Source organism: Schistocerca piceifrons, chromosome 11 (assembly GCF_021461385.2).
Source record: "Schistocerca piceifrons isolate TAMUIC-IGC-003096 chromosome 11, iqSchPice1.1, whole genome shotgun sequence".
Classification (NCBI taxonomy): domain Eukaryota; kingdom Metazoa; phylum Arthropoda; class Insecta; order Orthoptera; family Acrididae; genus Schistocerca; species Schistocerca piceifrons.
In genome coordinates, this window is record NC_060148.1 from 53,694,059 (window position 1) to 53,708,137 (window position 14,079).

A 14,079-nucleotide genomic window follows, 5' to 3' on the forward strand; every position below is an offset into this window, starting at 1 on the left:
AAATTTAAGCAGGACAATGCGACACTACACTCGTCCACAATTGCTACAGGGTGGCTCCAGGGACACTTCTGCTGGCCACTAAACTCCCCACACGAGCATATCTGGGATGCCTTGCAACACGCTGTTCAGAAGAGGTCTGCACTCCCTCGTACCTTCAGATTTGTGGACAGCCCTGCAGGACTTGTGTCAGCTCCCTCCAGCACTACTTAATACGTTAGTGGAGTCCATGCCTCGTCGTGTTGCGGCTTTTCTGCTTGCTGGCGAGGGGGAGGGGGTGTTGAAGTTATTAGGTTCAAATGGGTCTGAGCACTATGGGACTTAACATCTGTGGTCATGTCCCCTAGAACTTAGAACTACTTAAGCCCAACTAACTTAAGGACATCACACACATCCATGCCCGAGGCAGGATTCGAACCTGCTATCGTAGCGGTCGCGCGGTTCCACATCGTAGCGCCTAGAACCGCTCGGCCGTCCCGGCCGGCATGATATTAGGCAGGTGTAGCAGATTCTTTGGCTATTCAGTGTAGATTACGCTGGTAAGAGACAAAGTAACAAAGGAACATAGCATGGGAATTCCCTTATGAAGTTATAGAAGGCTGTCATGATGCATGAAGCTGTTAAAGGTGTGTCCTCGCTCCATAAACAAACGCCAGCTCAGTTCGCACAAAACACAGATGCCACTTCTTTGGGATATCAAATTTTGCCTCACACCCTATTTTCTCCTGACACGGAACCCTGTGGTTTTCTCCTCCTCCCTCGAATGAAGAGACCATTGTGTGGCATGGATTCCCAAGATAAAGAAGAGCTGCTTTTCGACCCCAAATGCAGATTTTTATCACGAATGTCTCCCCCATGGCAGCCATACTGAAGGAGACACTGAAGGAGGTAAAAAGTGTAAATTTCGTGTGACTAGGGCCTCCCGTCGGGTAGACCGTTCGCCGGGTGCAAGTCTTTCGATTTGACGCCACTTCGACGACTTGCGCATCGATGAAGATGAAATGATGATGATTAGAACAACACAACACCCAGTCTCTGAGCCGGGAAAAATCTCCGACCCAGCCCGGGAATCGAACCCGGGACCTTAGGACTGACATTCTGTCGCGCCGACAACTCAGCTACCGGGGGCGGACGCTGAAGGAGGTGATATGTAGAGAATAACTAGCAGCGTCACGAAGTTTCGTGGTCAAAGTTAGATTTTCCGAGGTGATAAACCTCTGGACAAAGCTCTCTGCTCTCGAAGTCTGGCGGAAGATAACTGTCCTTCGGAGTGTGGGAACGAGTGCTCACTCATGTTTAAACATGGGAGTTGACTGTCGTACCTGAGTAGCCAGTACGAAGCATTAACATGATGCTTGGACTCTGGCAACAGAAAACTCTGTTCCTAATCTGTGGGTGGGGTACTCACTCTTGTTCATGCAGGCGCTGTAGAGGTTCCTGGCCAGCCGCAGGCTCCTGGGGACGACCTCTCGGGCGTCCTCCTCCTCCTCTATGGCGGCGCGCAGCTTCTCCAGCAGCCGGTCGTTGAGAGCCGAGAAGCTGCTCACCTTCGACTTGTCGTCCGGGATGCTGGTGGTGCGCAGATAGTTGCCGCACGCGTACTGGTAGAAGTCGTCGCAGGGGTCCGCCGACGGGTCCATTTTGTCGAGCACCTCGGATGCTGTCCCGGCACACACCGCACCACAAATCACTCGCGGACTTTGCATTGCTTTACAGAGAGATACTGATCGTAGTAGAAGTCTTAAACAAGTTTACATTACTATAATAATTAGTGAAACATTCTTATTCCCATCCTGCATTGTACTGACACAGCTGTAGATATTTTTCAGCAGTATGTCTACCGATTACCTGGCCCACTTTGACCTTTAAATGACCGTCAATGTGACCACGCCGTGATTGACGGAGGACATCGAAAGGGTGCAAAAAAGGGCAGCTCGTTTTGTATTATCACGTAATAGGGGAGAGAGTGTGGCAGATATGATACGCGAGTTGGGATGGAAGTCATTACAGCAAAGCCGTTTTTCGTCTCGGCGAGATCTATTTACGAAATTTCAGTCACCAACTTTCTCCTACATAGGTAGGAATGATCATCAAAATAAAATAAGAGAAATCGGAGCTCGAACAGAAAGGTTTAGGTGTTCGTTTTTCCCACGCGCTGTTCGGGAGTGGAATGGTAGAGAGATAGTATGACTGTGGTTCGATGAACCCTCTGCCAAGCACTTAAATGTGAACTACAGAGTAGTCATGTAGATGTAGGTGTAGATGTCACCATCACGTGATCCCGGAGGTAACGCATGGTGTCACCGATGACCTCGAACTCACACACTTGTGTAGCTCTTACGACTATCGCTAACCTAAAATATTTTTTCGTTAGTAGCTCCAGTAAGCACGCTGCGAGTATTTTAATAAGTAATACAGACAATTTAGATCTGGTGTAAAGTGTGAGAAATGGTATATAATTGTATTTGCATTCCAAGTGTCGACCCCGTAACAGTCTCTCAACATTTTACATCTCTCACTGTCACTGACTATGGTCGTACGTGTAGACAATGCATGTCGTTCCGCTGTTAAGTGATGCATCGTAATGAAACACCTTATTCCTTCCCCAAAATAGGACACCTTCTACCTTGTTTCCCTCCTTCCTTCCCTAAGAAGCGTGCCATGTGTACTATAGTAACTTTATTAGATGTTGCTGCAGATGTTGCTACTAGATGTTGCTAGTAGATAGTGTCGGAAGTTGACCTAGTAGATAGTGTCGGAAGTTCCATGAGGCTTTTCGCGGATGATGCTGTAATATACAGAGAAGTTGCAGCATTAGAAAATTGCACCGAAATGCGAATACATAGAAAGAAGGATCCTTCATTGTATGATTATATGATAGCGCAACAAACACTGGTAGCAATTACTTCTGTAAAATATCTGGGAGTATGCGTACGGAACGATTTGAAGTGAAATAATCATATAAAATTAATTGTTGGTAAGGCGGGTGCCAGGTTGAGATTCATTGGGAGATCCTTAGAAAATGTAGTCCATCAACAAAGGAGGTGGCTTACAAAACACTCGTTCGACCTATACTTGAGTATTGCTCATCAGTGTGGGATCCGTACCATGTCGGGTTGACAGAAGAGATAGAGAAGATCCAAAGAAGAGCGGCGCGTTTCGTCACAGGGTTATTTGGTAACCGTGATAGCGTTACGGAGATGTTTAACAAACTCGAGTGGCAGACTCTGCAAGAGAGGCGCTCTGCATCGCGGTGTAGCTTGCTCGCCAGGTTTCGAGAGGGTGCGTTTCTGGATGAGGTATCGAATATATTGCTTCCCCCTACTTATACCTCCCAAGGAGATGACGAATGTAAAATTAGAGAGATTCGAGCGCGCACGGAGGCTTTCCGGTAGTCGCTCTTCCCGCGAACCATACGCGACTGGAACAGGAAAGGGAGGTAATGACAGTGGCACATAAAGTGCACTCCACCACACACCGTTGGGTGGCTTGCGGAATATAAATGTAGATGTAGAAGTAGTTCATTACTGGTTCCTCCGAGCGATAGTTCTCAATGCAACATCACTTTGTGTAATAGTTACCATCAACTGTATTTTTTCTTGTGATGGATTACCTTCACTCCCCTCCTGAAGTAGTTATGGAGAAGACGTTAGGTGGCGACAGAACACACTGTCATACCGAACATACTTTATGTATGTAGTTACTGTTACAACACGAATATTACATTTTCTTGCATTACTCACGCATTTTATTGTGGCAGTCTACAAGCATTATAGATGAAGTAAAATAATTAATTTCAGACGTACTACGATTTGCACTTAACCTCAATTTGTTCCCAATCATTTGCAACAACTGTTGTCGTTTTTATTTTCCTACAAACACATTATCTTCACTCTCGCCCCTCGCGACACATACTTCAGAGTTGACAGTCATGTTTTATACACGGATACATGTCGAAAAAACTTGATGTGAACACTCTGATAATTGACGTAAACATCGCACTTCTTGTGCTGCCGACGTATTTTGCAGACGTTTTAGAATAAAGTATCATAGATGGAATTACTTCAATGCTCTGTTGTGTCTTAATCGAAGTGCGCTCCATAGATGGAGTTTTAAACGTTTTTACCAGTGCAGATACCTTTCGCTGACAGTAAAAGCAACCCGTGGTACAGAGATCTAATATCCGATGTTTCTTTAACAGTAGGGCCATTTGTTTGTGACAGTAACAAAGTAAGATATAAAACAGCAGTTGCTTATATTTCGCGTTTTCACAGAATAGTATTTAAGGTAAAATTCATTTTCGACTACTACATATTCCTAATCTGTTATTTATATTTAATAAACACATGTTAGTTTTTGATTATTTATACGAAATATTCCAGCACTTCACAGTGAACAATATATGACTTCGAATGAAACTTACTGATGTGAACCACCTTCTTCAGTATGCTAATGATACCACATTCCACACACTCTGTCCTATGTTCCAGAAGCCCCAACGATTCCTCCACCTCAGTCACTTTACCTCCTGGTGTAACCAAAGGCTTCTTAAGACTAACCCCTCCAAAACCCAGGGAATAATTATAGGACGCACCACCAACACCTTCCACTCCACAGCTTCTATCTCGCCATTTGTGAGCGCCCTATCCAGCTAACTAACAGACTTAACTACCTCAGCCTTCGACCAGCACTGACTATTGAATAGGAAGGCCACAGCAGACTAAAACTACTCATTGGCCGAACGTGGTGACTACATCCGTCCACTGTCCTTCACATATACAGGGTGTTACAAAAAGGTACGGCCAAACTTTCAGGAAACATTCCTCACACACAAAGAAAGAAAATATGTTATGTGGACATGTGTCCGGAAACGCTTAATTTCCATGTTAGAGCTCATTTTAGTTTCGTCCACCTACGCTCAATGGAGCACGTTATATCATGATATCATACGGGATACTCTACCTGTGCCGCTAGAACATGTGCCTTTACAAGTAGGACACAACATGTGGTTCGTGCACGATGGAGCTCCTGCACATTTCAGTCGAAGTGTTCGTACGCTTCTCAACAACAGATTCGGTGACCGATGGATCGGTAGAGGCGGACCAATTCCGTGGCCTCCACGCTCTCCTGACCTCAAACCCTATTGGCTTTTATTTATGGGGACATTTGAAAGCTCTCGTCTACGCAACCCCGGTACCAAATGTAGAGACTCTTCGTGCTCGTATTGTGGACGGCTGTGATACAATACGCAATTCTCCAGGGCTGCATCAGCGCATCAGGGATTCCATGCGACGGAGGGTGGATGCACGTATCCTCGCTAACGGAGGACATTTTGAACATTTCCTGTAACAAAGTGTTTGAAGTCACGCTGGTACGTTCTGTTGCTGTGTGTTTCCATTCCATGATTAATTTGATTTGAAGAGAAGTAATAAAATGAGCTCTAACGTGGAAAGTAAGTGTTTCCAGACACATGTCCACATAACATATTTTCTTTCTTTGTGTGTGAGGAATGTTTCCTGAAAGTTTGGCCGTAACTTTTTGTAACATCGTGTACAAATCCCTCATTCGGCCCATCCTTTGCTACACAAATGCTGCACGGATCTCGACACCGCCGAAACTCTGTAAGTGCCTCCATATCCTTGAACACCATGTTTTGAGACTTGCTTTCCCCATCCGCTTACCTTCCCTCACGAGGATCTTCACAAACCCATAAAGCACTTACCTCTCCTCACTCACGTCGAACAACTCCAAATAACCTACACCGTGTGTAAACTCTACTCCAGCAATCCTGGCCTGTCCCCTCTACTTTCCAGTCCCAGTGGGCTGCTGCTCGCCTACCTACACATCCCGCTCACCCCCCCCCCCCTCCACCTCCACTCCCCCCCCCCCCCCCGTGTCGTCCTCTCCCAAAGAAATTTCAACCATCTCCGCCTCCGACGCGATGAACTCTGCCCCGACATATACCCAACCTGCCAACTCTGAATCCACCCTGCCCCATCCAACTATCCGAGGGCTCCCGCGTCGCCCTGTTGCCCCACCACACCTCATCCTTTCGCCATTCTCTGTCGCTCATCACCCCATTCTTCTTTCAGATTTATAGATCCGAACACCAGCTGCCCCTCTCTCCTTGTTCACCACAGCCACCCCTAGCGCATCACCATCTCGTACCAGTCCTCATCACCACCACTTTTCCGTCTCCCTACACAACCACATTTCATCAACGATCTACCTTTCCATGGAAGGCCCTTTTCCAGTTTTGGTGAAAGTGCACAGTGCACTGCTTTTAATGGTCAATGTCTCTTCTGTCCTGTTCAGTGTTTTCCAAGTGTTTAGTGTTCTTCAAAAGTTTCTCAAGTGTTTTTTAACTGTGCTCTCTGTTCACATTTTTATCGCCGCTTCCAAACCATTCATGGAAACTGCATTATTTCTTACGTTCTTTCATTGACATCGGATTTTAAAAAATTTTAAATTTATGGGAAATATGTCACCTTGTTCTGTGTTTAGCTAAGTTAGTCAATAATGTCTACTGGCTGAAGAGCAGGTTGATTGTACAGCTGATAGTCACACATGCGGCGATGGAGGATGAAATAACAATAAAGGCAAAAAAATTACTGATGTGACTACTGAGACGATGCGTAAGCAATTTTTTGGAAGTTAGTAATGAAAACATAGCTGATAGCAATCCATTAAAATGTTCAAATAAGGCCGTAATGTTTTTATCAAAACGTTGGCCGATAAGAGATTGAACATGTGCTTTTATCATCTTATTTTCAGTTTAATGGTGAATTTTATGAGCAAATTGATGGTGTTGCCATGGGAAGCCCCCTCTCCCCTCTGGTAGCTAACTTATTCATGGAAGACTTCGAGGACAAGGTAATGCACTCAGCAAGTTTTAAACCTACGGTCTTCTGGAGGTACGAGGATGACACATTCGTGGTATGGCCCCATGGAATGGATGAATTACATCTATTTCTTGAGCATTTGAATTCCATCCATGTTGGCATTCAATTTACTATGGAAATAGAAAAAGACGGCTGCCTCCCCTTTTTGGATGTTGTCGTTAGCCGTAAAAGTGATGGCACATTAGGACATGCCGTATATCGGAAAGCAACACAGACAAATCTATATGTTCATGCCAGTAGCTGCCATCACCCTTCACAGACCTTAGTGCATCGGGCGCACTATATATCCGATAAAGACAATTTGGAAGAAGAGCTCAAATACCTCAAGAGCATTTTTAAATCGAATGGATTTTCTCCGCAAGAAATTCGTAGAGCATTCGATGCAAAACCTAAAAAGCAGGTATGTGATGGGGAAGAAGATGGTAATTCCTTCATATCTAGTGCGTTTTTGCCCTACGTGGCTGCTCTTTCCTCGAGGATAGGCCGTATTATTGAGAAACACTGTGACAAGGTGATCATCCGGCCCCGCACGAAGATTGCAGCTTTACTCGGCTCTGTGAAGGACGATTTACAGCTTCGTAAAGCGGGTGTGTATCAGAGTCCTTCCGGAAATTGTGAGAAGTCGTACATAGGTCAAACAACACGCACCGTTCATGAGAGATGAGTAGAGCATCGAAGATACACATGCTTATCACAGCCAGAACATTGTACTGATACAGGGCATTCCATGAATTACAGTCATGTGACGATTTTAACATCCACCTCTTCTTTTTGGGTATCTGTCTTCAAGAAAGAAATTAGATTAGCTAATAATTTAATAAATAGATATAATGGCTTTAATTTGGACAAAGCGTGGAATCCGGCTGTTGGGGTAATTAAACTGCAGAAAGTAGTCATGGTGTCACCGCCTCCGATCATACATCGATAAGCGAATCGAATGTGTGTACGCCTTCGTCACAGGCGGCGCGTGTGTGAGCGTATTTCTCTGCCGCCGACCAGCATCTGAGACCCGCATGCGCAGTACCGCCGCGGTGGAGCATACAAGGCCGCGCTTGGCATCTTGTCGTCTGTCTTGTGACTCACTCTGAAGATGGCCGGACGGAACGCGGCCGAAATATCAGTGGAGGAAATTTTATTTGCGCGGTTGCATGCCCGAGATTTAATGGATTATTCATTACGCCGCGAGAAGTTGAAAATGCACATAGCTGATAGCATTTTCGGAATTTTTTACTTTCGTCCACAGCCCAGATGGAGCAACACTCTAGTAAAAATGCTGGGCTGTGACTGGAGGAGAGGAGAGGGACGTCTGCGATATATATATATATATATATATATATATATATATATATATATATATATATATATATATATATATATATAGGGTGAGTCACCTAAGGTTACCGCTGGATATATTTCGTAAACCACATCAAATACTGACGAACCGATTCCACAGACCGAACGTGAGGAGAGGGGCTAGTGTAATTGTTTAATACAAACCATACAAAAATGCACGGAAGTATGTTTTTTAACACAAACCTACGTTTTTTTAAATGGAACCACGTTAGTTTTGTTAGCACATCTGAACATATAAACAAATACGTAATCAGTACCGTTTGTTGCATTGTAAAATGTTAATTACATCCGGAGATATTGTAACCTAAAGTTGACGCTTGGGTACCACTCCTCCGCTGTTCGATCGTGTGTATCGGAGAGCAGTGCAACATACATCGCGTTTCTACAGAATGATCTGCCAACGTTGTTCGAAAATGTGCCACTGGAAACGCGTCGACGTATGTGGTATCAGCATGATGGTGCAACTGCACATTCCGCAATTAACACTAGGCTGATCCTTGACAGGATGTTCGACGGGCGTTTCATAGGACGTGGAGGACGCATAAATTGGCCAGCCCGTTCTCCTGATCTTACACCTCTGGACTTCTTTCTGTGGGGTACGTTAAAAAAGAATGTGTACCGTGATGTGCCTACAACCCTAGAGGATATGAAACAACGTATTGTGGCAGCCTGCGGCGACATTACACCAGATGTACTGCGGCGTGTGCGACATTCACTACGCCAGAGGTTGCAGTTGTGTGCAGCAAATGATGGCCACCACATTGAACATCTATTGGCCTGACATGTCGGGACACACTCTACTCCACTCCGTAATTGAAAACAGAAACCACGTGTGTACGTGTACCTCACCCCTCATGGTAATGTACATGTGCGTCAGCGAAAAAGACCAATAAAAAGGTGTTAGCATGTGGACGTAATGTGCTGTTCCAGTCTCTTCTGTACCTAAGGTCCATCACCGTTCCCTTTGGATCTCTACGTAGTTCGGTGCTCTCCGATACACACGACCGAACAGCGGAGGAGTGGTTCTCAAGCGTCAACTTTAGGTTACAACATCTCCGGATGTAATTAACATTTTACAATGCAACCAACGGCACTGATTACGTATTTGTTTATATGTTCAGATGTGCTAACAAAACTAACGGGGTTCCATTTAAAAAAACGTAGGTTTGTGTTAAAAAACATACTTCCGTGCATTTTTGTATGGTTTGTATTAACCAACTACACTAGCCCCTCTCCTCACGTTCGGTCTGTGGAATCGGTTCGTCAGTATTTGATGTGGTTTACGAAATATGTCCAGCGGTAACCTTAGGTGACCCACCCTATATATATATATATATATATATATATATATATATATATATATATATATATACATCGCAGACGTCCCTCTCCTCTCCTCTAGTCACAGCCCAGCATATTTACTGCCGTCCATAGTGTCCAGCGGGCACAATATTTCGGCGATTAGACATGTCGCCATAGTCAGGTGCACATCGACGCTACGACAGATTCCGACGCCCACGTCTTCGCGACCGCCGGCGCGCGGGCGCGTACGGTGAAGAATGCGGCCCGCGGGGGGGAGGGATTTAAATCGGCAGCCCGACCTCAGGAGCTGACAAGGGGAGGTCGCGAATTGTGAAATTCAGATTCGATTCATACTGCGCGTAATAAAAGCTCATGGCCAGAGGTGTAATGTGGCAAAGCACCAAGATGCACTTCTCAGCCGTTGTCGAGAAAATCGACAGTTAAAAGAAACCGTTGCTGTGAAATACTCTCCACGATTAATAGTTTTCGCAGCGTCGTGGTGCAGCGGTAAGTGCTCGGGTTCGTAATCTGAAGCTCGCCGGATCGAATCCCGCGCCATGCAACTTTTTTTATTATTTGTTTTTTTGTAATTCAAATGTATATATATAATTCCCGGCAATCAGTTGCAACAATTATGCATATAATAAGTTGTTTCTCGTGGAAAAATAAAACTTGAAATAAAACACAATATCACAAATAATATTCAAGTGGATACAATTTATTGGTAAGTTCGGTATATACTAGCACATCATGAACAATTAGTGACCAGAAGTAGCTGGAGTATCGCACGAACCAGAGTGATAGTTATCATAGAAACATGGAAAGCAGAAAACACCACGAAGTCGAGCACATCTGATAAACGATGCGTTTTTACAAAAACAATTGTTTTTTAAATTATCTGTTGGGAAACACACCTGATTGACATTCTGAAAAATTGTTCTATCGTTCGTCAGGTTTGATGCATACCACGCGTATCGTATCATATCGGCAAAACTCGGAGAAGACAATTGGTGGTGGACGATGGATTGGATTTATTTTATATATATATATTTGTGTGTGTGTGTATACATTTGAATTACAAAGAAACAAATAATAAAAAAAAGTTGCCTGACTCGAGATTCGATCCGGCGACCTTCGGATTACGAACCCGAGCGCTTACCGCTGCGCCACGACGCTATGGAAAATTATTAAGCGTAGAGAGTAGTTCACCGCAACGGTTTCTTTTAACTGTCGATTTTCTCGACAACGGCTGAGAAGTGCATCTTGGTGCTTTGCCACATTACACCTCTGGCCATGAGCTTTTATTGTGCGCAGTATGAATCGAATCTGAATTTCACAATTGGCGGCCTCCCCTTGTCAGTTCGTGAGCGCACCTGACGGTTGCGACATGTCTGATCGCCGAAATATCGTGCCCGTTGGACTCTATGACCCGGCACTATACCCGTGGACTGTTTCCCTGTTTGAGTTGCTCTTTCATTTGGTGTATTGTTTACAATTGTAAGTTGAAAGTAATAAATGCTATGACGCCTTAAAGCCGGTAAGTTCATTTTGAAACACCATGTAATGCGTATTTTCGCCTTTCTCGTTGAGGCGGCATGAAAAAAAAAATCATTCCGCCTCAACTTCAAAGGCATGTCTGGCAGCAAAAAAATGGTTCAACTGGCTCTGAGCACTATGCGACTTAACTTCTGAGGTCATCAGTCCCCTAGAACGTAGAACTACTTAAAGCTAACCAACCCAAGGACCTCACACACATCCATGCCCAAGGCAGGATTCGAACCTGCGACTGTAGCGCCTAGAACCGCTCGGCCACACCGCCCGGCTATGTCTGGCAACATTTTGTAGTACTATTGTCTCATTAGGTGGAAAGAGGAGGAAGATGGTATATAAAGCACTACTGGTCCCTTTCCATTATCGTGCATGTTTAATGATTGGTTGGAGATAAGGAGGGAGAGAGGGGGGAAAGGGTGTCACTTGTTGTGTACATCAGAAATAAAGTAATTTGACACAATTTTTATGCATCATTGTAACACTACGCACTGACTGCTTGTAAAGAGGAGGGGTTAGGGAGTATAAAGCTCATGACTGGTCTGTTTCCAAAATCTTGGATTTTTAATACTGTTATGTGATTGGAGGGAGGCAAGGGTGAAGGAGGAGGGGGAGTCGGCCGGAGTGGCCAGGAGGTTCTAGGCGCTACAGTCTGGAATCGCACGACCGTTACGGTCGCAGGTTCGAATCCTGCTCGTGAATGGATGTGTGTGATGTCCTTAGGTTAGTTAGGTTTAAGTAGTTCTAGGGGACTGATGACCTCAGAAGTCAAGTCCCATAGTGCTCAGAGCCATTTGAACGATTTTCGAGGAGGGGTAGAGGGAGAGGGAACTGGAATTTCATACTGTCGCGACTGTGTTGGTTCGGCAATCTCGGCTTTTTTTCATTGGTTGTTTAATTTTTAATACTGCACTGTGATCGGCTGGAGATAAGAGGGATGCGAAGTGGAGATGAGAGGTTACTCTATATCCAAAATTATTGACTGAATGATTGATTTTATTGATTGATGACGTCAGTAATAAGTCAGGTGATGTACTGGGTTCGAGATCATCTATGATGCAGTACACGATTATGTTGTCAGCTGCAAGGTCGTTTGGAGGTCGAAGTGGACGAGGTAGTTGTCTGGTCTTTGCCCCCCCCCCCCCCCCTCGCTCCACTGCCACTCCTCCTCTCCCCACAATACACAGAGCCAACCCCGTCACGAGACCACTGAAGCCTTCAGCTGCTGTGGTTCTCTTACTACTGGACACGCAGTGTTACTGTGCGTTCCTGATCGAGGGCAGTGAGTGGAGGGAACACGGGCGGTACTGACCTGCACGCACGCACCCCGGCGTGAGGCAGACGTCCTGGAAGCTGTCGGCGCCGCTGGACCGCGTCGTTACCGGCGCCCGGCCGACTCCCGAGGACGCGTCCCCTCTGGACTCGACTGCCACCGGCCTCGGCGACTCTGCTCGGCAACAAATAGACAGCGTGCAAGGATCAGCGAAACAGCGAGCAGTCAGCTGTGGCGGGCAGGCGGCGCACAGGTAGGCGCAGGCGGCAGTTGCAGCAGGTCGCAGATACGGAGGCTTATGCGGCCACACTAAACCTCGTTTCACAGGAAGGAAGGACGGCTAGGGTTTAACACCGCATTGCACTGGAACGTACGGAATATAGGGCCCAGTTTTCTGAACGATTCGAAGAGTTCCAAGCAAATGGAATGTAGGAACTTAATCTTAACAGAGGGAAATGTTTAGACGTGAAAATAACTCCGCGCATACCCACAGGGAGTGTAAGAGGACCATTATTGTTCACACGACATAAACACTGAAGCGCCAAAGAAACTGGTATAGTCATGCGTATTTCAGCCGTGGTAAAATTTGCTGTTTTGAAGAGCGCGCCGCAGCGCGTAGTGTGAAGCAGTCGCCTTCCGTTTCTGGCGGTGGCGCCGCTGTGGCAGTCGCAGCTTTGGTGTCTACCTCTGGTGGGAAAGGGGAGAGGTTGCCTGTTCACGTGCACTTAAGGGGCGCTATGAGCTCGCTATAGCCCCTCCCCCCCCCCCAAATTCCCTCCAGATCCTTGAGCATCATGCGCTCCACCTTGCATTCCGTATACGCCTCCCATCCCCCACGTGGATCCTCTATGATCTCATTCCTTTCCCCCATCTGCTCCTATTCCTCGAACATATCCGCATCCTCTACACCTCCCGCCGCCTTGAACCCCCTCACCCCCTGGTTGCTCCTCTCCTCTCCCATCCCCACCCCCCGCCACGTCTTCACTGTTGTGTCCCCCCTACCCTCCACCTCTACACGCTACATCTCCTTTCCCAAGTTGGCTTCCATCAACTCCCCCTCCCAGATGGTGCCCTCTCTCCCTCCATTTATCCCTCCTATCAACTCTGCTCCTCACTCCCCTCCTTTCCTCCATCCTTTCCCTGGGCTCCCTCTTCCTCCCCCTTTCCATCCTGTGTTTTCTCCCCGCCTACCCTCTCCCTTTCTCCCCCCCCGCCCCGAGTCCTTTTGTACTCCCCTCCTCTGTCTTCCCCACTCCCTGGCACGTCTGCTCGGCACTCCCCACCCCTCTTATGGATCCTCCTCTTCCATTGGCTCCTTTCCCCCCCCTCCCCCTTCACTTTTCCTCTCCTTCCCCCCTTTTTTCCCGTCATCTGACCAGTTTCCCCCACCTGCTCTCGGGTGTGGTCTGTCATATTTGTGCCAACTTTTTAGTGCCGTGTTTCAGAGAGTTCAGTGTTGTGCGTCTTTCCACAGTGTTGCGAACAGACATCATGCTGTCACTGGGTGTGCATTTTATATCTCTTGCAAACAGAACCCAGACTGTCGCTGTGTTTTTTAATCGTCTGTCTCTTATTTTTTCTGCTTCCTGTGTATTTTATTCGCATCATCAACCCTGTGTTTTATGTTTTAAGCTCCAGAATTTTCTGCCATTTTACCTTTAAGTCACCGATCTTATCGCCAACTGTTATTTTTTTTATTATCTT

At 46.1% G+C, this 14,079-nt stretch overlaps 1 protein-coding gene across 2 annotated transcripts in view; it reads right to left on the reverse strand.

Moving 5' to 3' along the window:
• Positions 1-14,079, reverse strand: part of LOC124720034 (neprilysin-2-like) — a 244,725-nt gene that overhangs the window by 97,538 nt on the left and 133,108 nt on the right. For both annotated transcript variants that reach the window (XM_047245283.1, XM_047245284.1), the window contains exons 3-4: positions 12,415-12,549; positions 1,406-1,657 (exon numbers count right to left, since the gene is read on the reverse strand). In XM_047245283.1, the coding sequence (XP_047101239.1) occupies positions 1,406-1,657; positions 12,415-12,549 (387 nt within the window). The remainder of the gene's footprint in view (positions 1-1,405; positions 1,658-12,414; positions 12,550-14,079) is intronic.